Source organism: Amblyomma maculatum, chromosome 6, assembly GCF_055883805.1.
Source record: "Amblyomma maculatum isolate TAMU_Amacu chromosome 6, ASM5588380v1, whole genome shotgun sequence".
NCBI lineage: Eukaryota > Metazoa > Arthropoda > Arachnida > Ixodida > Ixodidae > Amblyomma > Amblyomma maculatum.
The window spans coordinates 54,965,494-54,987,441 of NC_139349.1; the positions used below are offsets into that span (position 1 = coordinate 54,965,494).

At 48.9% G+C, this 21,948-nt stretch overlaps 2 protein-coding genes across 4 annotated transcripts in view; one reads left to right on the forward strand and one right to left on the reverse strand.

The window, feature by feature from the left end:
- Positions 1-298: 298 nt before the first annotated feature.
- LOC146185777 (uncharacterized) lies at positions 299-9,802 on the forward strand. Its single transcript, XM_084606700.1, has 6 exons — positions 299-578; positions 2,146-2,307; positions 2,749-2,990; positions 3,452-5,711; positions 7,966-8,753; positions 9,351-9,802. The coding sequence occupies exons 1-6, from the start codon at positions 530-532 to the stop codon at positions 9,561-9,563; spliced, it is 3,714 nt and encodes a 1,237-aa protein (XP_084462826.1). The 5' UTR covers positions 299-529; the 3' UTR covers positions 9,564-9,802.
- Positions 9,803-15,850: 6,048 nt separating this feature from the next.
- LOC146185778 (uncharacterized) overlaps positions 15,851-21,948 on the reverse strand; it is a 122,884-nt gene continuing 116,786 nt past the window's right edge. For all 3 annotated transcript variants that reach the window (XM_084606702.1, XM_084606701.1, XM_084606703.1), the window contains 2 exons: positions 19,108-21,907; positions 15,851-18,465 (listed from right to left, as the gene is read on the reverse strand). In XM_084606702.1, coding sequence (XP_084462828.1) covers positions 17,742-18,465; positions 19,108-21,907 — 3,524 coding nt within the window. In that variant the 3' untranslated portion in view covers positions 15,851-17,741. The remainder of the gene's footprint in view (positions 18,466-19,107; positions 21,908-21,948) is intronic.

The following is a 21,948-nucleotide window of genomic DNA, read 5'->3' on the forward strand; positions in this document are numbered from 1 at the left end:
CACATATCTCCTCGCATAAAAGGTGCTGTACGGATTAACGATGCGGACGCGCACCCTCTCCGATGCCTCTTACCTATTTTGGCTCGCTCCGAGTAATTCCCGCGGTGCCGCTGCCGCTGGGACTTCCCGGGAGCGTTCCCGTCACCGCTTGTCACCTGGCTAACTTCACACACTCGCTCGCGCGCGAGTTTCGATGGGGGAAAGCAAGCAAGAGAAAGGGCGAGAGAGGGCGTCAAAGGAGCAGAGAGCTACGAGGAGACTCGCCCACCTTCCTTGTTTTCCGGTGTGTTTTCAGACCCGCCGCGAGTATCGGCGATCCAGTCCATTCGAGGACGCTTGAAGGAGTGCGCACTGTCGGCGTTTGTGGTCACCGCGCTGGACCGACTGTGCTGCTTTGTGGTTGTTTCGTGCTCGCGTCTACTGTTCGCGTCTCACATCTCGCGGGGACTCGTTTTGGTGTCCAGTGTGTACTGTTTCGTGAATGTGAACCGCATAACGCGGCGGCGTGGAGCCGAAAAACACGGGCAAAATGCGTAGAATCCACTTCGTCATATATGTCCGGCATGGCTTGCGGAAACGTAAGTTTTATTTTTTATATATTTTTTTTTTCGAGCAGTGCCGTCGGTGGTTAGAGAGTACTCCTTCGCAGCTGAACTTGTCCACCGGTTAATAAGAAAGCAGAAAAGAGAAAAAGAAGCATTTTTTTTTCGACTGGTACATAAGCTAAAGCAAGTATACCAATCAACCTATTGTGAGCCGGCAAGCGGTGAACCTCACGTGGACGTAGATCGCTCCCGTTTTAGCGCAGGGAGGAAACAATAAAGGACTCTCGTTAAGCGGGTCATTTCTTTGCACGTGCTATTGCTGCTGCTGCTGCTCCTGTTTAACGAGCTCTATCGATTGTCTTACTGGTATCATCGAAAGAAGCATTCAGCTGCCTGACTTTTCACTGAGCGTCTTTGATATTGTGCTCTGGAGTTTCGCTCAGCAGCCATTGTTTTTCGACAACCTTCTCCTCTTCGAACATATCATAAATCTATACACACTGCTCTGTTATAAAATTCGACGATTCTAGCGCTTTGGCGATTGCAGGCGGACGTCGCGCACATGCTGCAAATGCTGTGAGCCTGTTTGGGAGTTCGAGTGCTGGGATTGCAGACCGCCAGCTGCGCTTACGTCCAAAGTACGCTATTCGCTGTATACGCACGACAGGATACGAGAGCGGGCGACGTATGAACGTTTTTGAAGCGCGTTTCTGCGTTGTGTGCGTAGCAACACATAGTGGTGAGCACGGTGTTAGCATGTAGTGGCGGTGAGTCAAACATTCGCAAAATTCTGAGTTCCGGGAACAGAGCCTATATATCCCTAACGCATTGTCATGCGGCACGGATCATGGACTTTCTGAAGACTACACACGTCTGCGATTCAAGGCTTTCGTGTTTTCATTTCATTTCACGTGTCTTCGTTCCCGTCATCCTCCACAAAGGGAGGAAACGATTATTCTTTGTTTCTTAATTGTTGACCGCGACAGCCTCCTGGAACGATGTTTTGCCGAAGGCACTCACCATTTGGTGTTGTGGCCAGTTTGTAAGCACAAACTACGCACTCCGACGCATCAGGAGGGACCCTTCTAAGAATCTTCGTATTCTCATCGTTCGCCCTTATCGAAGGATGAAGGAGCGAAACGGTCGTTATTTTCTTCTCTAGCTCTTCTGTATTGATAGGCGCTGTAACCTAAGTGACCTCGCATACGCCGCCGCGACCGGTGTGTGCCAAATGAAAGGCCTCAAACAGGAGTCTCGGATACGAGGCACGAAGATCTGATAGGAGAGTGTAAAGCACGCAATAACTCAGCATACAGATGCCAAAAGGCAATTCGGTATGCAGCATTAGCAGAGGGGTCGAGGTCGGAATAAAAAGGTGGCAGCTATCGCCGCATAGGCGCCTGCCGTATGAAGGCAAGCAAGCGCGAATCTCTTCAACGAAGGAAGAAACAGAAATGGCTGGTGAAAACATCGAATACGCGGCCGCCTTTCATGGGAGGATGAAGTGGAGACGCGCATCTCTGGCGCTGTTTACGTACACAGAAAAACCGCGCGCAATTTAAGAGCCTAACGTTATCGCGCGGTACTTTCTTCTTTGCAGCGGACATCCTGAGCGTGATGGAAAACTACCGCCAGTCGACGCTCACCCGGCTGACGGCCTGGTGTCTCTGGCTGGGTCACCTGATCTTGCACCCTACCAGCGCCTGGAGATCGAGCACGCTGTGGCACAAGGTCCAGCTGTTCTTATGCTACATCCTCAGCTGTACGTATTAAACACGCTGTTGTCAACGTGAGATCGCGTCTAAAGCTGCATGTGCGTCACCTCAGTCGATTACGTCGGTTAAAGCTCTTTGAATGTTTACTTGGCATGGTATGTGGCTGACGGAGGAGACATGACAGATATTAGGATGAGAAAGCCATCTCTCAGGTGCCACTAATGTATTGTGGGCAAGAAAAATATAGTGGTTGCGTGAAACAAACGCTATTGGACGACCCTTGTGTGCGCATAGTTTTGTCTTTCCATGTTTATTTTTCTCGCCGAACAAATTTACACGAAGTTCTTGTAAACCCGATCCAGTTAAAAGCCGCAGCAATAATAGCTCGCTTCGGATTCCCACATTCTGAGCGTTAGTTCACGTCTAGCGCGGCGTGTTCAGAATACAGAACTGTACTTTATTAGCGGCGGATCACTTATTTATCGCAGGCATATCGGTGGGCTACCATGAAAAGAAGACACTGCTTGACTGGGTTAGAAGCCGGGTGAAGAATTACCCCGTTCCGGACAACTTTTCTTCGGGCTGGAAAGACGGCATCCTGCTGTGCGCGCTCCTTGACTCCATGTACCCGGGGTCGTGTCCTCGGTACGACCTGCTCAACGCAGATAACTGCACCAGCAACGCGCAACTGGCCTTCTTCCTCCTCGAGAAATACACGCCCATACGGCCGGTGAGTCGCTTGGCCTTCCGCGCGCATGCGTTCTCTCTACGTATGCACTGTACTTCGTGAAAACAAGATTACCGGTCTGAGGTTGTTTAGCGTCTATCATGGGGGTTTTGGGCTTGCAAGCCACTGCTACTTCCCGCTCATTAAGCATTTTGGTGCATAGTTTGTTTCTTACTTTACTGCATTTTTGAGCAAAAAAAAAAGTGACATGCACATTGTGCTTTGGAAACATAACTTTGCCTCAGAACCAATGAGACCACTTTCAACTTTGTACACCATTATTATAGTTATATTTACTGCATGGGTTTACTTGTATGTTGCTTTGCGCTTTGTAGTTATATGCGTACATGAGTATATGACAGTACGATGCAACATAGGAGTTAACTAAATCAATGACTGTTTTGTCAATGAATTTCTGCGATGATCATTGAACTTGTTTTTTTTTTTTTCCTTCCGCACGGCAGGATATCACCGCGGAGGAATTGGCCGAAGGCAGCCCGAATATCGAGAAAGCGGTGCGGGCCATAGTTTCGCGGCTCAAGGTGATCTCCGCCAAAGCGCAGCTGCAGCAGGCACTGGGAAAACGGCCCTCCATAAAAGACGACGCCACCGACGATTCGAGCAGCCTGGTGGCTCGAAAGAACTGCTTCGCCAAGGGCATGGGTCTCATCCTGGCCGTGCGAGGGCGCAAGGCGAGCTTCAACATCTTCACCAAGTCCACCAACAACTTCTGCATTGTGGTCGAGATCCGCGGTCCTGACAACACCGTCTGCAAGGAGATCATCACTAACAAGTCGCCGCGCCGGAAGGTTACTGCTAGTCGCCCAGAGGCCGACAAGTGTGAGCCAGATGGAGCTGGTCAAGATGACAAGAAGATTTTGATCGAGTATGACATCCAGCCAGGAATGGTGGCCGTCAAGTACACGCCTGTGCTCAAGGGCAAGCACCAGCTGAGTATCATCTGGCACGGGCAGCACTTGGCTGGAAGCCCTTTCACGGTAAACGTGGACGACTCGACTGACGACGACATGCAACTCCAGCGGCAGGACTCTGTTGAGTCGCAAGGCTCCGAGAAAGAAGACAAGTTCCAGCCCGCTCCAGTCAGCCCCACCACAGCGGCTCAGCTGAAAGGAAGAGTCAAGAGGCGCCGTGTTCTGCGCAGGATCGTCAACGTCAATGGCCATGACATAGTGATTGAAGGCGACGACGAAGCGAAGCTACGCGAGGTGCTGCGGTCCGTGTCGTCCAACACGTTCAGGCAGAACGGAAACGACTACAACTCTGGTCGGGATAAGCGATCAGCGGCAACCGATGGGACGCGCGTTGGGAAGGCCTTCTTCTCACCTGTGAGCAGTCCCGAGTCCTCTCCGGACACCTACAGCCACGCTGACTACACAAACAAATCACTGTGGGAGCGCCCTAAGCACTCTCCCTCAAAGCTTGCAATGCCCGAGATCGTCGTGTCTTCGTATAGCCAGCACACCAGCGAGGAAGAGCGGTCGCCGGAAATTTTGGACAATGGTTCAGCGTCGACCGACCGTTGTTGTCAGGAAGGTCTGTCTGGAAGAGTGTCTCCAAGTGGCAGGGTGTCGCCAAGCGGTGGAGTTTCCTCGTGTGGAAGAATGTCCCCTTGCGGGACAGTGACGCCGAGCGGGACAATAACTCCGAGCGGGACAGCCTCTCCGAGCGGTAGGATGTCTCCGTGTGGAAGGATGTCTCCGAGTCTTTTTCCTCAGGTCGCTGAGGTAGAGGAGCCGACCGCTACACCGCTGGATTGTCCTGTCCAAGAATGCGGTGCTGCAAAGGCACTTTTCGCAAGTGATATGTTAGACCGACGCACAGCAACAATGTGCCCGGAGGCAACACCGGGTATGGTGTCACCAATTTTATCTGAAGCTTTAGGTGGGACAGAAGACCTTGCGGAAGCGTCTGCAGATAGCGCTGACTTTACAGAACCTGCTGCATCAGGTGCGGACATGACACGCAAGCAGCTTGAAAGGACGTTATCGATCATATCTGAGGAGAGCGATAGGTCACCTTCAGACCAGGCGGAGCTGCCAGAGTCGTCTGATGTCTCGGATAAAAATGAGACCTTCACTCCAAGTGAATGCCCCTCCCCCAAAGCCGAAGAGGAACTTGGACCTAGTCAGCAGCAGCAACAGTCCAAGCAGGAGAGCCCGCTTACGAGTCGTCCAGTTTCCGAAAGGGCCCCTCGGACATTCGTTCTCGAAAGAGCGAGATCATTCGAGAGCGCTACTCCTCACCCGTCACCCGCACCGAGGCACCTTTCTCAGCAAGAGCAACCTCCTCAGCAAGCGCCGTTATCAAAACTGGACGAGTTGTACCTGAACACTGTGAAGCTAAAGCAGTTCTTCGCGGAGAATTTTAAGAAGCCCAGCAGCAGTTCAGGGGACACTTTCAACCCGACAGGAGACAGAGATGACTACCTGTCTGTGAGGGACAGGGTCAAGGTGTGGGAATATCGGCACAGTCCTAATCAGTGCAGTACCCCAGAGCAAGTTTCCCCCCACGGCGACAGCAACAATGGACGACCAGGCGCCGATAGGAGGTTTAGAGTAACACAAATTGCGACTTCTCCTATTGGCAAGGAGAACGAACCGGACTTAGTAAAAGATGCTATTCTTCCTCAAGCGGCGCGCCGTCATATCACGTGCTCAGTGGACAGTGCCGTTGGATCAAGCGGTCAGTCGCCAGAGGACAAAGGTACGCGCGCGGTAGATAAGTCGTCGTCGCACTGTTGACTATGTCCCATGGTGCGCTGTACAGTGACATGTGTCCATGTACTTTTGTGTTTGTGTGTCGGTGCTCAAGTTTTCTCGTGCCAACGTTGTGACTGTCGTCTCGATGTTTTTTCGTCTGTGCTCGCTAAACCGAAGGAACGCCAGCCTCCTTGAACGAGACTGTCTGCATTTATCTAAGTCATAAGAAGAAGACAGAGACCACAACGTCGCTTACTGCCCGTTGCTGTCTGGTTGTTTGCCTAGTCCCTAAAAGGTACGTTCGTTATTCTGTCCTGTGACTGGTTTTTGTTCTGTGCAGTAGCACTGCAGTGTCGTGGCGATGTTCTCACTCGTAAGCTACATTTTAGTGACACGTGTTCTCAAAGATTGATACCTCAACTTGGCACAAGAAAAAACAAGTTTACAACGGTTTATTTGCACAAACTATTAGAATCTATGTTGCTTCGTTTTTGTCCGACGACAAGGAACACTGTGGTTATTGTGCCCTAGTTCCTACGCTGCGACACTGTGAGAGACCCTATGGACTGCACGACAGACAGGTGATACAAGGTCACCTTGGCTTAAACGACCAATGCATGACCAATGCATAAAGAGCACAATGTATTGCGGCAACCTCTGTACCTGCAAAGTACTGCTCCTTTCGCAGGACGTCAGCGGATGACGCACGTATTGATTGCCTTGCTCGGTTGCGATGTTTGAGCTCATATGACCCGTGCCTTTTGAAGAGGCGCTTCGCCGAGCGGAGCGCACAGAATCTGTCCGTTGAATTAGACAAGGAAACGCGTGCAGCGATGCTCGGAATAATTGAGGAAGACCTCTCGGCCGCTTTCAGCCTGCAGTTTTTTTTTCCTTTGTGATAATGGAGTTTGCCAATGGCACTTGACCTATTCGACGACACCATTGATGTCACTGAGCTCGGTGTGACGCTTGACGCAGTGATTTTGAAAACGCTTGACGCAGTGATTTCGAAAACATCTGAACAGCTACCATGAATGAAGCCCGATGCTAAACGAGTGCGAACAATAGTTATTGCATCTTGCTGTTATTATCACACGGTGACGACATAGCGCGAGATATATTCATCACATGTAAGAAAAAGCGATCGATCACCGGATGATGTCATAAAAAAGCAAAAAAAAAACACACACACATACACACACACATGGATACGGGAGTGTACAATGAAGCCATGCAGACGATCTAACATTAAATGACGCACTTCTGTACGATACGTACAAACTGATTACAATTCTTCTCGTGCCGGCTTTGAATCGGCGTAAGCGAAAAGCCGTAATACGCAATAAGCCGTAAGGCTGTCAGGAAGGCACCTTTATTATAGTGGAAGCTTGCATAAACACTCCGCAGCACCCATCCTTGCGTTTCGGCACGTGTATCAACTATCCGCTGCCAAATTTCTTGCTGCACGCTAATTTGCATTTGGGTGAAAGTGGGGAGGGTGATCGATCTGATGTGGCATAGAAAGTGATATGCTATCCACCGCAGTTACACCACTTGCCGTAGTGGTGCAATTGATCAGACACGATGCGAACCAAGCTGATGCAAGCGCTTTCTTAATGGTTTTCAGTGCCTCCCACACACTGACTTAGGTTCTTCAAAATGAAAGAGTCTTGCCGCGCTCGAACTCCTTAAACGGGCTTACCATTCAGGTGTGTTGAAGCAGGGTCAAGATTTTGCCACAAGTGCAATTGACAACCATAGACAAAACACGCATGCAAGAAAGAGCGCAAGTGGCTCATGCTTCGAGTTAATTTCTGTACTGCTGAGCACGATGCGAGTCTAACACTTTCTGGCGCTCGAGTGAAAGATGAATCTTCTCTCCGCTATCGGGTAATACCAAAATTGGTCGGGAAGGGCATCCATTTCGTAGTGTTGCTCACTGCACCTGAATTGTTGCAAATTGAAATTTTCGTTCAATTTTAAAGCACACAAATTGCGAGACTACTTTTCATCGAGGCTGCGCAGTTCTGCAGCGTCGTGTGCTGATGAAGCGTGATCGCGGGTATAGTGTCGCCAACAGAACGCCTCTAACATGGATTTCTTTTCCTCGAATGCTATTTATGCAATATCTTTTATATATGTAGTCATATATTTAACCTGTGTAGGCGCGACACTTGGGAACGAACACCAAAGAACCATGCAATGGAAACACGAGTCCTGACCGTTCGTTTGCCTTTTATTTTCCTTCAACCCTCCAGGGGCGGCCCCAACGAGTGATAGAGGCTTATCACTGTCCACCAAGTCGCCGAGGCAGCGCAGGTGCTACACCCCTGACACCCTCTTGCTGCCGGACGCTTGCAAAACGGAGCATGCCGACAACAAGTGCACTTCCAGACCCAAACTCGAGGGTCCACCAGGTCGTTGCGGCTCCGACTTGGGAAGTTGCACTACCCCGGTCTCCGACATTCGCGGCAGCGCCAGCAGCAACGACGCTTGCTTAAAGACGCGACCCGTCAGTCCGACGCTGGCTGCTCTGCGGCAGCGAGACGCCCACCGTAGTGACTCCCGCTACTGCCACCGACGACAATTCGAGTCTTATCAAAGCCCTTCCTACGAATTCTGGTTCGGCGATCCCGAACGCGATGAACGTGACTGCAACCGAGCCGCCAAGAAGGCCGGTCCTCCATTGCTCAGGAGACATCTTTCCATGGCGGCCGTTCGATCAGACGAAGACGTCTCCGATGAAGAGGAGGAGGAAGTATCCGAAGACGAGGCTGAGTGTGACAATGGTTCCTACTGCTCGTCGTGCGAGAGCAGCTCGGCGTACATCGACGATGCGCTGCACGAGAGCTCACTGATGCTCGACTCCTACACCTCGTTCGAGATGACCAAGGCTTCGAGCGAGGCAGTGGGCGAGCTCTACCACCAATGCCGGGAGCAGGAAGACCGGGAGCTGTCCATCGGGTCCACTTCTTACCCCGAGAAGTGCGTGGCCTCCGGTGCGCGGCTCTACTTTGGACAGGTCGGCGCCGAGAACCACTTCCAGGTGCGTACGCCCTCTTTGCTCTGTTAACCGGCAGTCAAGTGTCGCTGCTATATGCTCAAGTTAAATCGTGATGAGGGTTCTGAGCTTTCGGTTGCGTGGATGCCGCTGTCAGTCCATCAATTAATAATTGCAGCGATGAACACTACAAGCTGTGGTTATCATCTCAACTGACGAATGCTTCTCACGTGTAGCCACAAGGTTTTGAAACGGTTTCAGGTCAGCCATACAGACATTGTGCTGTCCAGCGAGTAAATGACATCAAATCGCTCAATGGACGCAGTATGCCTAAAATCAACCTGCCACTCTGTTCATTCAGTGACGCCTCTAGCGCTCACTGTTTATATACGTGCAAAGAAAGCTCTGGACTGGTGCCGTGTTATATTATTCATCCCTTCCGGCTCAAAGGTGTCTGGTGCGTGTTATGTTTGTACACAGCCATCTTTGAAGGTTATTTAAATTAGAGAGATAAAAATATTTCGAAGGACCAGTCTTTTCTTTTTCAGCAGTAGCATTATAGATTTTGTCATTTTTATGCTAACACAACTACTGCTACGAGAGAAACACAGCTCATTTGTGGCTCTACTGCTCTGTCTGCAGGTCAGCACAAAAGATGCCGGTACGGGACCCCTCTCTGTCAGTGTACTGGGGCCAAAGCCCGGGTCTGTCATCAAAGTTTCGGTCACCTATTGCGGCCTGGACAACTACACGGTCATGTATAAAGTCATCGATCCAGGATACTACATCATCCACATCAAGTGGGCCGACTGGCCCGTACCCGACAGTCCAGTGATGTGCAAAGTGACTGTGTGAGCCGTGTCTGCCCTACGGTACACCCTGAAGTCGAGAATGTGGCGCTCCTTTCGAGGAATGGTCACCAAACGATTACTCTGTGTGCGCTTTAGGACACTTAGCGGATTTCGGCACGCCTAATTTAATCCCATGAACAGTGTATAGAAACCCAAGATCATGAGCTTCTAATTTATTTCGTATCATCTGTATACTTGTCATTCCGAATCATTGTGAAATAAAGCAAGCATCAAATAACGGTATGCACTCGAAACGTTCAGTGCGTCCTTTCCGCGTTGTTGGTCTGCAGCAACGATTTTTGCATTTATATAAGGTCCGAATGCAAATCATCTTCGCATCCTCTTTCCATATTTGCTTATACCGATGTTGATTTGATAAATGCGATCTACAATCCTTCCTGGTTCGACCATATATGTGCTACATGAGCGCGACAACTTAGCTACCTTTTAACCCTGCGAACGAGAAAACTGCGCGAGAAACGAGATTGAATGAACACATAGGCACGAACAAAGCGTAGACTTCCAACTAGATTTACTCACGAGACAAGTGGCTTATAAGCCTCTCAACAAAACAAGACACTATCACGAAAAACACTCGACAGTTACAATAGCAAAGAGGTCGAAGTAACAGCCTGGTGCGTTATGCACACAAAATCATCGCGTCATCGGAAACCAGTAAATTAAAGGTAAGCAACATATTTATCTACTGGCTGTTTAGAATCCTTCCTGCTGCGTTGACAGCTTTATGCAATGTATCAACCAGCCTGGATTACTGCTACCTTTTTACAACTTAAAAGTGATGCCTGTGACAGCGACCGTAACAACCATTTGCACTTGCTCTTTGTAGGCTGAGAGGAAAACACTTCGGTCATAGGACGGCTGCTCTTCTTCGTGCGATTTTGCATTTGCCACGAAATGACTGCCGCACATCTGCATATATTGCCGAAGGCACCCAATCCGTGCCATCTTTGCAGCTGAGGTAAACATTAAAACAAATATGCAGCATACTCTGCTACGCGCATGTAATGAACGATCTACGGCGCCTTTATCCAACGTCATGTATGTGCAGCATGCTCGGTAGATGCCAAGAAACGTCCCTTTTGCGCATTTCAAGATTTCAACAAGCGCCTATACTTCTACAGCATGCATGGTGTGCGTAAGAAAAAAAAAAGTAAAAAGAAACGGAGCTTAAACTTACATTTCGCGACGAACAAGGCGAATCCAACGCTGCCGTCATTCCGTCTCCCAATGCCGCCATTGGAATCCGTGAAATTTTGTTCCAGCAGGCGAATTCATGTAAGTATTGCTGCAGTCTACAACATAGCAGTGTGTCCGGCTGTTTTTATGCAGCATTTGTGATCGAGAAAGAAGCCCAGAGCTAATTCGTGACAACGAGTACAGCACGACACAGCACTGCAGGCGTCGTCGTCTGCTCTAGCCTTCCTGACAGGGACGCGCTCGCCGCCGCGAGTGGCGCGCATGTCGCTCCTGAGTTAGATGCGCAGGGTGCCTCTGCGTCCATGTGCAAAGAAATCATTATCTTTGTGAAAATTTTAAAAGCACTGGATCAGCGAGATGAGACATGCATCACTAGCTATGCTTCCTTCCAAGTGGTACAGTGCTAGCGGGATTTTTTTCAAACAGCTGCTTAAACGGCGATGTTCAGTGCCTATATAGGCACGGTTATACTGTTTCACCTTAATATTCCAAAATTTTTTCCGCTAGCTGAATATGTTGTGACCATTGATCAGCTGGCGGCCCAGCAGAAATCAAAACTACACACAGCGTGTCTGCCGGTGTGCATCAGCTCGAATAAGCCTTTTGCTCACCTTGGCAACCCGACATGTGCGCGAAGGCTCGTGCGCATTGCGAATTTCGTCTGAAAGCTGCCATTGCAAAGAAAGTTTATCAGGCATGATGACAAGTGCGGGTTCGAGCGTTAGTACGGGGAATGAGAATCATAGATATAAGAGGTCTGACGGATAGTTACAATTGCGACGATGCGGGCTCGTCACGAACGCGCGCGCTGTGTCAGTCATTCACAGGCGAGAGGTACGGATGGAACGGACAGAAAGATCTGATATTCGTCATCACGTAAGCGCGCTAAACTTTAACTCAAGACGATTCACTAAGACAAGACTGGTACGTGCGCGAACTTTCAACTGTTTATTACATGTACTTGTCTCCTTATATACACACATACGAAGAAAACATGCACAAACACGTACATGTTTTCTTGTCTTGTTTTAGTGAATCCTCTTGAGTTAAAGTTTAGCGTGCCTACGCGATGATGGAAAACCAACTAGCCGTCATTACAGCATTGCTTGATATTTGTCCCCTTCGAAATGGGGTGGCGATATAGATGCGATTTTGCCAAGGTCGATGTAACTATGCTTGTTAATTTTTTTCCTTTAAATTTATTTAACCAGTCCGTCAAGATAAAAGGCATTTATAAATTCGCTATATTTTTGCGTATAAATTGCATTGACTTTTATGTTTGACAATTTATTCCTGAACTTGTATTCCAAAGTAATTACCCTGCTTTTGAACCACTAATATTTCTATCACTATATACCTCAAAAAACGTCCTCTTGAGATCTGGAATCAACTTTCAGCAAAACTGTGCCAGTGTTTGCGTTTTTCGTTTATGACCTTCAATGAAGTCGTTCAAGATGTCCAGTCCTCCTTGTGATCCCTCAGCTCAGTGATCTGCTCTGAAGCGACGCTTCGCCTGGCGTGCCCATTGTCCTGCCTAATTGCATAGCCCGTGCACCTACCGCACCTTTACTCCTGGGTAGCGATTTTAAGCTGTCGTTATGGCGCAGCGACCCTGACTCATACTGTGCAGGTTCTGCTCCGGGTTGTCCTCGCACACATGAATGGCCTGGAAAGCCCTGGTCAGAACTGGTTTACAAGACATCAAGATCGGGATAGTTGTCCCACTCGACTCTACAGCTGCATCCCAGGGCTTGCCATTATTGGTTTCTAACGCGTAAAAACTGTCTTGAAAATTTATACATCTTCCTTACACTTCGTTTGGAGCAGCGCTGCGGCACATAACAATGGTGTCACTCCGTTCTTTTAGACCTGTTTATTAGGTATGTTACGGCACGTAATGTAATGTGAGGCTCCGAAAAGCGCACGTTGGCTATGTAAGGCACCGTAGTAGAAGGCTCCGGATAAGCGTCCACATTTTAAGTTTTATTTATTTTTTTTTTATTTTTATTTTTTTTTATTTATTTATTTATTTATTTTTTTTTTTTCAACGTACAAAACACATGGGCGGTTTCACGCTTCGTCTCGGCGAAATGCGGCTGCCGAGGCTGGGATCCGTGATATGGGAAAAAGGAAAAACCATGCATTGTATACGCATTCAATTTCTCCGCTTCTGTCTCCCGCAGTTGTGTGTTTTTTTTTTGTGTGTGTGCATATATATATATATATATATATATATATATATATATATATATATATATATATATATATATATATAAGAACACGTTTTTTTCAGACGACGTTGCTGTATTAAGTCTACCCTGAATCAATAAGTTTCTCACGTCGAAAAGAAAGCGGAATGTGTTCGCAACATCTTTACTCTCTGAGAGATGCTGAAGTGCATGCAGAGACTGAACTTACCATTGATATAATTGACTTTCTGTATGCACACTGGTTCCGATGCATATTCAGCGCTGCTTTTGCCATCCCCTAACGCCGGGAAAACTTGTAGGATCAGGTGAGAGGCGCGCTCGAGTGAGGACGCACATTGTGAGCGCTGTCACTAAAAAAGAATGGTGACACGAATAGTGTCAGGACGACAACCTGTGCCGCGCTCTTTCAGCCCTCCTGGAAGAAAATTGAGACTTCGGAAAACTGCAGTGATGACACGAAAGCCAAAAGGAATGTGATGACTAAAGTTGCGTTTATTTCAAAGTTGGCTAACTTTGTAAACCTTCATTTTGTACTCCACTCTTTGTAGATGCAATGTACAACGTCTAAATCGGGCTCCATACAATTTTCACCAATATGACTTTTTTCTTTTGCGGCAAACCACGTATCACGGTTAAGTGGGCGGTCACGGCGTTCAGAGATGAGGCTACTCTGGGCAAGGATTTAGATTTTGTGCTAATATACGCTTAAGTTTGATAGAGCACACAGAAAGTGGAATGGCCCATGTCACGACATGGGAAGTAATTGGGCACCAAGCACGGAAGGAGTAACGCCCAAGGGCATCGCAAGAGAAATGCAAGAGTAGCATGAAATTGGTATCAGTAATGAAGACTTGTACGCACAAAGCACAGTTTGTCTATTTGTACAGCTATGTACAATCTAAGGCGTGAAGAGACATATACAAGCAGGAAAAAAATGCGCAGTTCGTCTGTTACTCCTGTAAACGGGGCGCCGGAACAGGTTTTACAGCATATAGTATTCGAACGTGCCTAAAAAAAAGTGGGGAGTCAAAATAATGAAGCACATGAAAAAAATGTCGTCTCCAACACATCTAAAACCTAATTGAACACTTCGCTTTATTAATCATACAAAAGTTTGGCATCGAAATATCCGGAACTAGCCCTGTACAACATTATCCCTTCAAAAACTACAAAGAAGATCCTTGTTTAAAACAGGGATGAAAAGAAGTAAACAAAATGTTATTCAACTAAAAACAGGATATAAATTAGACAAATCGGCACATAGCTATTTCAAACTTCAGTTGCAAAACAAGCAAGAAACATTATACGAAGAAATCGACGCAACAAACAGTGGGCAACAGACGGCCAACCAGAAGCACACAACGATGTGCAAACACGAAACTTGTGAAAATGGCACAGATAATGTAAGGTGAATGCAGCTAAAATAGCTTAAAACTAGCACAGCGATAAAAAGAAATAAAGCGACCGCGCGGGATAGTGCGGCGCGATACCGAAGCTCGCAATGAGTTGACTAGATCGCAAAAGTTCATTTAAAATCCTAGCAAAACATCAACGGTTTATTTCCTATCAACTGGAAATTAACACGGGGCTTCACTGTTACCACATGACTTTAACACAAGTGTGGATCCGCAAAGAGGCAACAAATTTCGCGACCGACCAAAATTAAGCAAACACAACTTCCCCATAAGTCTTTGATAGCGACATGAATACACTAGCCACAAAAAAAGCACGTGACGATGTTAGACACTGTTGTTACAATACATAAGTGACATGCGGATTATAAACAGTGGGCCAATAAGAATGTTAGTAATGATAAAGTGGTAGCCTTACAAGGGATGTAATAAATAACACAGTCTAATTAACACTTGAAACATTCTCCGGATAAATGTTCCCTGTTAGACTGCAAAAACGAAAGGGACAAAAATTAAAATCGCTCAAGTTTCAGCGCCAAGCAAACGCCCGTTAGGAGACCTTGCAATGCAGCTGAGCTGTGAAATGTGAAGAAGAAAAAAATTACGCCTCTTTAAAATAGTAAATGCATCAAAGCGGCGAAATCATTGAGCAGCCATGTTATGACTCGACCCATAACGACTGTCAAAATAGGGAAAATTTTGACATTTCGAGCTGCGTCGAACCGGTGCAAGTCGTAGCAAAGCGCTGCTACTTGTCGTGGCTGCTTGCCGTTACACGTGCGAATACACAAATGTGTAATTAATTGCCAGTAACGTGCGACACAAAAAAAAAAATGAAGGGCATACTTCTTGCCGGGCCCCTCTCCGCCCCTCTGTTAGAGTGAAACGTGTATGATCAAGAAGGATAGTTATGTGCACAACGTGTTGTTGTTTACGCTGATAAACTATAATTTCGGATTCGGCCTTTCGAAACTCAACACTCCAAATCCACACGGAAACATAAAATAAAATTTTGATTCCACATCTCCTCCCGCTAATAATAATAATACAAAAAAAAAAGTGAGAGCGTGAAAGCGAAACTTTGCGTCTGAGTGATGCAGCTGCTGATAGCGTTTCGTCCTCCTACAGATTCGCGACTAAGATACGATATCGCGGGCCTAACGCACACCTCGATACGCCGACCTGCCGGTAGACAACGCTCGACCACGAAGATGTCGCCTTTTCTGGATAAATTGCTTCGTCACATGCCACATGCCAGGTGAAACATAGCGCCCTATATTTTTCATGCCCGGTCATTCGATTCGGCGCGGCCGCTCAAGATTGCTAAGTCCTTGTTAGGCGTTCGCCGCGATGAAGCGGTTTTTCCCACCGTTTAATTTCGCCGCGTATATGCGTATAGTATCATGGTCGTGAGTTCTAACGACTTCTTGGGGGGGGGGGGGGGGGGGGGGGGGGGGGGGGGGGGTGGAGCCCTGCGCTTCGCAAGTCTTCAGGACCGCTGGAGAACGATACCTTCTTGCAGGGTGCTTAGCCGTGATTGCAGCAACGTAGACAGCTCTTCTTCCCAGAGAGCTCATAATTATGCTCTTCTTGCCGTAACCAAATGCACAAAATATTCAAAGCAGTGGACCAAGGTACTAACCTGCGGTTGCAGTTCGAGAACGAGCGGGTCGGTTCTGCACATCACTATACCCCTGTCTGCTCAGTTGCCGGTTATGCAACCATGGGTTTGTTCTTGACGATATTAAGTTACTACACGGTTTTCTAGCAAACGAGGCAACCTATTACTGCAGTGTCCTGCGGTGCCGTTTGCATCGCTACTCGAGCAGACGACGCGTTAAGAAATTAATTTGGACAGGAAGAAGCGGCACATTGCTTATAATTAGCCGTTTAACTAATTAAAACGGGCGTACTTCAATGATGCAGTGTTTTATTTCTAAAACAAGTAGCGAAATTTCTTCTTGTTTCTAAAACAAGTGCTCCCCGTGCGAACGCCATAAAATCCGGGGAAAGCATAGCCCCTAAACAATGTGTGCCACTTGCAGCACACAATAATAGCCGCTATCTCGCCGCAGCACGGACGCGCCGACGAAGCACTTTTTTTCTTTCGCTGTGGCCTTGAACACGACGACCGCCTTCCTTTGATCTCGGTGCGTATTACTGGGCATGGATAATATAAGAAACTATGGGTGAAAGTAAGGATGTTTTAACCACTTCTTTTTTCTCTCATTGCACCTGAAGGCTGTTAACAGGACAAGAACAACCTGCCGTCAGTTCACAGCCCCGTTGACTGAGACTGCCTCCACCTCTCGAATACGCTACACGTTACTGCATTCGGTTCTCGTAAATTTACATGGGCGGTTTACCTTTTGGACCAATGAGGCGTGCAGTATTAGCGCCACCTGCGGTGAACTGTTGCGTTGAACGACGAATGGCGTGAATGCAGAGCCGATAACCGTGCCCGCTTCGGCTGCGCTCGATTCAACTCACAGTCACGCCAAAATTAGACCAGCGACGCATTCATACTTCCTCCTCATGACTGCTTCTTTGTTTCCTCTTTCCCTAGGCGACCAATGTGGACGGTAATGAGAGCGTCACTTCGAGTGAATGACTGCCCTCAGATAACGTGAATATTAGCGTGTAAGACCCGTCAACGGACAACGCCACGCAGCCGATCAGCAAGTGAAAGAAAAAAACAATACGCACAAGACTCTGGCCGCGCGAGGCACTCCAATCGTGAAAAAAACAAAACAAAAAAGCCCAGCAAGTAACGGAGGAAAACGAATAGAGGAGTAGTGAGAGTGCCACACATAACGTTTGTGGAATGGTCTCCCATATAAGTCCCATCAATTCGTTTGTTCTCCCTAAAAATGCATTCAGCCCTTCCCAAGTCGACATCCGCCAACTGTGGCACAGCATTCGGAGTCGGTATAGCTTTAGAGCGCTGCAGAAAGCACAGCAGTTTGACAGCGTAAGAGCAAAGGAAAGTTGGCACAGCTCTTACATGTCCAAAATAAAATGAATAACGGAAAAAGAAAAGCATTCGGATTATACCTATATTCAGCCCCTTGTAAACCATCAGGAAAACGCGCACAAGCAGCGTCATTCAAAAACCGTCCCTGTCAAAGCCAAACACTTTCCTACAGCTGCCACATGATATAGCCATTTGGTATAAACAACTTTCTCCGCATGCACACCATGACTTCGCGAGCTGGCGTGTACAGAACGCTCAGGACCACCAAGGTGGCGCCCTGCACACCGCATAGTGCAGCACGTGCCATTTAGATGATCCCTCCATTCCCCGTGTCCGTGAACTGCTCGCAAAGACATGCGCGACTCCGCCTACTTGACCTGCAGCTCCTGTTCAGCGGCGCACCGCGGAGTGCCAGCCAACTTGACGGGAGCTGGGATCAGGGAGCGTGTGCCTCCGGGTGTGGTGGGCGTCCTTGGCTTGTAGTTGAACGGCGACACCACGGCCGACGCCGGCGAGGAAAAGGAACCCTTGGAGTCGGCAGCAGGTGACGAAGCCACGGCACCCAACTGGCTCATCGGACTCTGGAGCACAGGGGACTGCAGCTGATGCTGTGAGGGCGATGCCGCTACGGGGCTGTTGAGCCTGAGGGCGAGAACCGTGGGTCTGCAGCTCTCCTTGCCAGAAGGCAGCAAGGAAGGAGAGACGACGGGACTCGAAGAGGCATCCGAAATCTTTCGGCAGGTGCCGAAAACTCGCTTCGTAGTGGCGGCGAGGCCGGAAGCTGTCTTAGCAGGAGATGACGAAGACGATAATGGTGGAGATGGCTCGGCCACTTTTTTCCAAAAATTGCTAGGTCGTACGGCCTTCGTAGGATGTGCAGGCGGCACTGAGGACCGGGTGGTGTTCGGCTGCTGTTGTGCAGGGCCTGATGTCTTAAAAGGTGCCTTTGAGGAATCGGCATCCTCTGTCACGTCAACGCCAACATCCGTAAGCTTCTCATAAGTAGAACTTCTGCAGATAACAGTCTGCTGATGTTGCCGCTTATTGATCACGGAAGAACCATGCGACTCGCCTCGGCCTGTCGTCTTGCAGCTGCAAAAATGCGCGATTGCTCTGAATAACTAAAAAAATAATAATAATAAAGTAGCATCTGCGTTAGAAAGCATGTACTAACCACGCTGACTGGTATATGTAATTCATACAATACGTTGTAACCCATAACACGAATAGGCAGCCACTAATAGAACCAAAATTGTGGTAGGTTGCGTACCACAGAATATTTGTTTCCCAAGATATATAATATGATGGTCTGCCCATCACGCTCCAAAAGAAATTTACCTCTTCCCTATTCACTGCCAGAAAATCGATATTCCAAAATTTTATATATATACTGGTATTCAATGTCAATGTTGTGCAAAACGGGAAGCTAAACATAAATCATGAAAGTCTGCAATAGACATAAAAAGTTAGCGTTATCTGGCTGATTTCTACCCAGCGTAGTAAATCTAGAGTAGAGAAAACAAAATTAATGAGACAAGAACGCGGAGACAAACAACATTCGTTGGAGATGAACACAAGTGGTGGCATGTCGAACAGTTCGGCGCCAACAACAAGATGGCATCTCTACCTGACGAAGAAAAGTCCTCCTTTCGAAACACATGCCGATAATAGCAGTCGTTATAACAACGTCAGCGCCCCACGTGGCGACAAACAGATAACCACAGCCACACTTACCTCTCCGATTTAGCCGCTGCCCTGAAGCCAGGCTTCGCAGAACTCGTCGCGGCGACTGTGGCCGGCGGAGGGGATCCCTTGCGTTTCCACAGCGACGAGAGCTTGCTCTGCACGGTGTCCTTCTTGGGCGCGGCCGCCGTCCTGCCACGGGAATGAGCGGCGCTGCTTGCGCTCGACTGCGACGTCAAACTGGCAGTGCTCCCAGACTTCTGAACCTGGGTAGCCAGAAAGCCCCCGCTGCTGAGGCTTCGCACGTAGGGCCCCTTTTTGTCGTCGCCACCTAGACTGTGAGAGCTCGGAGACAGCGGGATAGTTCTCCTCTTCTGAACTGCGCCACCGCTGGAAGACGATCGACCGCTTTCCACCGGAACACTGGGCGTGGACGCGCTCTTCGCCGGTCTCCTCGAATGTTGGGGGCTGCTGTGCGTGCTTGATCTGCTGCCACTTGTGGAAACGACATCCTGCGCCGCAGATCTGCCTGATTTGGAGTCTTGTCCCGTACTGGCTGCTGCTGTGGTGTCGGTGGGAGACTCCTTGGTGAAAGTGCCCTGCCTGACAAGCGGTGGAGGAGCCTGCAATGTTTCAGAGTGCGCAGACGCCGCTGACCTGGCATCAACTTGCTCTAGGCTTTTCGGCCTTGCCGCGGGCTTATGCGCCAGCGGACTCGACGAAGTTAGTGTACTGGCTCTGGTCTGGATTCTCGGCGCCCTGAGGCTCTGTCTCTCGCTCAGTGTTTTACCCGGTGAACTAGGCGCGGTACGCACGAACCTCTGCGGAGACGTGCTCTTTGCTTGTCGCGAGCCTTCAGACGAAGACCTCTGGTTCTGTGAAGCTCGCAGAGCTGAAGCCTTGGTGTGCTTGATAGGAGAAGGGTTGGGGGATGTGGACTGCTTTGGCGAACCAGTACGTTTGGCACCGACTTTCGAAGGCAGCGATTCCCGCCTGCGAACAACTGGTGGAGATGACCTCTCTTGCTCTTTCTTGTCTTGCAGTTGCCGTATTGTCTCTCTGTTTATTGGCTTCACGATTCGTGGCCCTCTTGCAGAGGGAGGTCGCGAGCTGGTTTCTGCCTTTTCCAGCAGTTCAGGTTGTACAGCTTCATCTATGTCCTCCCGGTCTGAATCATTCGATACGAGAGAAAAGGTCTCATCGTCGAGTCTGTCATCCACCCGCCTTTGACAGAAACCATCATAGAATCTTTCTCTAGCTTGCTTCACAGGCATTCCTAGCAAGGAAGGTCGGTCCACATCCGTATTCGGGCCAGCCATTCTTTTTGACGGGCTGCCATGACTGCAGGTAGAGCTGTGATGTGCGGGAGAAGAAAAGTGATCGTCGGACTCCAATGGTTCTATGTCTGCCGATGTGCTCGCCAAGTTCTCTGTGCTGTCCCCGAACTGCTCCTCTGTCCTCAGAGAGGAAACAGCCTGAGGCCGGAGCGTTTCGGTGGTAGAAGTCGGAGGTGCGAAGTCATCGTCATGCATCAGATCAGCGTCAAACTCGACGTCGGATGCGAAGCCGTCCGAGCCCATTTCTGTCATGTCTTCGAAAGTTACTTCGTTCATGTCCTGGTACACAGATGGAGGCTGTACGTGCTCCAACATTTCCGAAGTACCGCTGCTGCTCTTCAAGCTTCCATTTACGAGGGAGTTAAGCTCGCGAGAGTACACCTGCGCCATGTTAGCTGCCGCATTCAGCCTCTCTGAGATGTCGCTTCCACGTTTCGACGCTTTTCCGCCACTGAGCTCGGGCACGGGCGGGCTGGACTGACTAAACGCATCGTCGTCGCTGGGTATGCTATTCAGGCTCATACAACTGCCGCTCATGGAAAGATCGTCCATCGTGGAAGGCGGGTTGACATTGTTTAGATCGTCCGACTGACCGCTTCTGCTGCGAATGCTAAGGTTCTCGATCGAACCCATTGCGGAAGGCGGACTGACGTGGTCTAGCAGCTCACAGTCACTGTAGGGAGACTCCATCGACGCTCCCAAGGCACGCCGCACCGTCTCCGGAACTCGACTGCGCTTCTGCGCCTTCCCACTCTTCCCATTTGAAGAGACATCTTCGGACAGACCACTGCTCGTCATGCTCATGGAAAGCAGGTCCCCCATAACTGACGGCGGCTTCGCGCCTTCCAGATCGGACATTAGGCTCGTCGTACTTTGCATCAGCTCATCTTCAGGTTCAGGTCTTACAGATCTGGCTTCAAGGGCTGCATTTCCGGCGTTAAGCGTTATGGCTGGAACTTCCTCATCAAATAGCCTAGCGCCTACTGACGAAGTCCCGCCTGCAACAGCAGGATGAAAGCGCTGCGCTGGCAGAGGAGCTTTCAGTGTTGACGAGCTCATACTGGACGAGTGGCACGAACCACTGGCTTCTGCGACACTCAGCATCTCTGTATCAATGTCATTGGATGTTGAAGGTTGGGTTTCAAACTTTTCCTGGGCTCTCTCGTCTTTCTTGCCCTTCTCTTCAGAAATGTTCCTGTCAATCTGGCCGAGAGAGCTCACCATTCCAAGGTTGCATTCAGTTTTTCTCGTCTTGTTATGGTAGCCAAACTGCCGCTGCCGGGTGCACGAAGAATCCCTTGACACTTGGTTAAATCTCTCAATTTTTTCTCTAAATGACATCACAGGCTCATGAGCTGGTGCACTTGCTGAAGTGGAAGGAACCGGTTCAGAGTGGCATACATCTTCAGATGCCTCTTGGCAGCTGACAGTTGTGCGCTGTGATGCCTGAGGCAGAGCAGCCGTATTCACATTGGCTCTAAAGCTTTTTGGTGCCGCTACAAGGCTGGGCCTCCCTGAAATATAACAATGAATTTCTATCAACGCTTGTACATAA

Excerpts from the sequence above, each read along its gene's own strand:
- LOC146185777 (XM_084606700.1), top strand. The coding sequence starts at position 530 with ATGCGTAGAATCCACTTCGTCATATATGTCCGGCATGGCTTGCGGAAA. Across the intron at positions 2,308-2,748 it reads CTTATGCTACATCCTCAGCT|GCATATCGGTGGGCTACCAT; the intron begins GTACGTATTAAA and ends TATTTATCGCAG. Across the intron at positions 8,754-9,350 it reads GCGCCGAGAACCACTTCCAG|GTCAGCACAAAAGATGCCGG; the intron begins GTGCGTACGCCC and ends CTCTGTCTGCAG.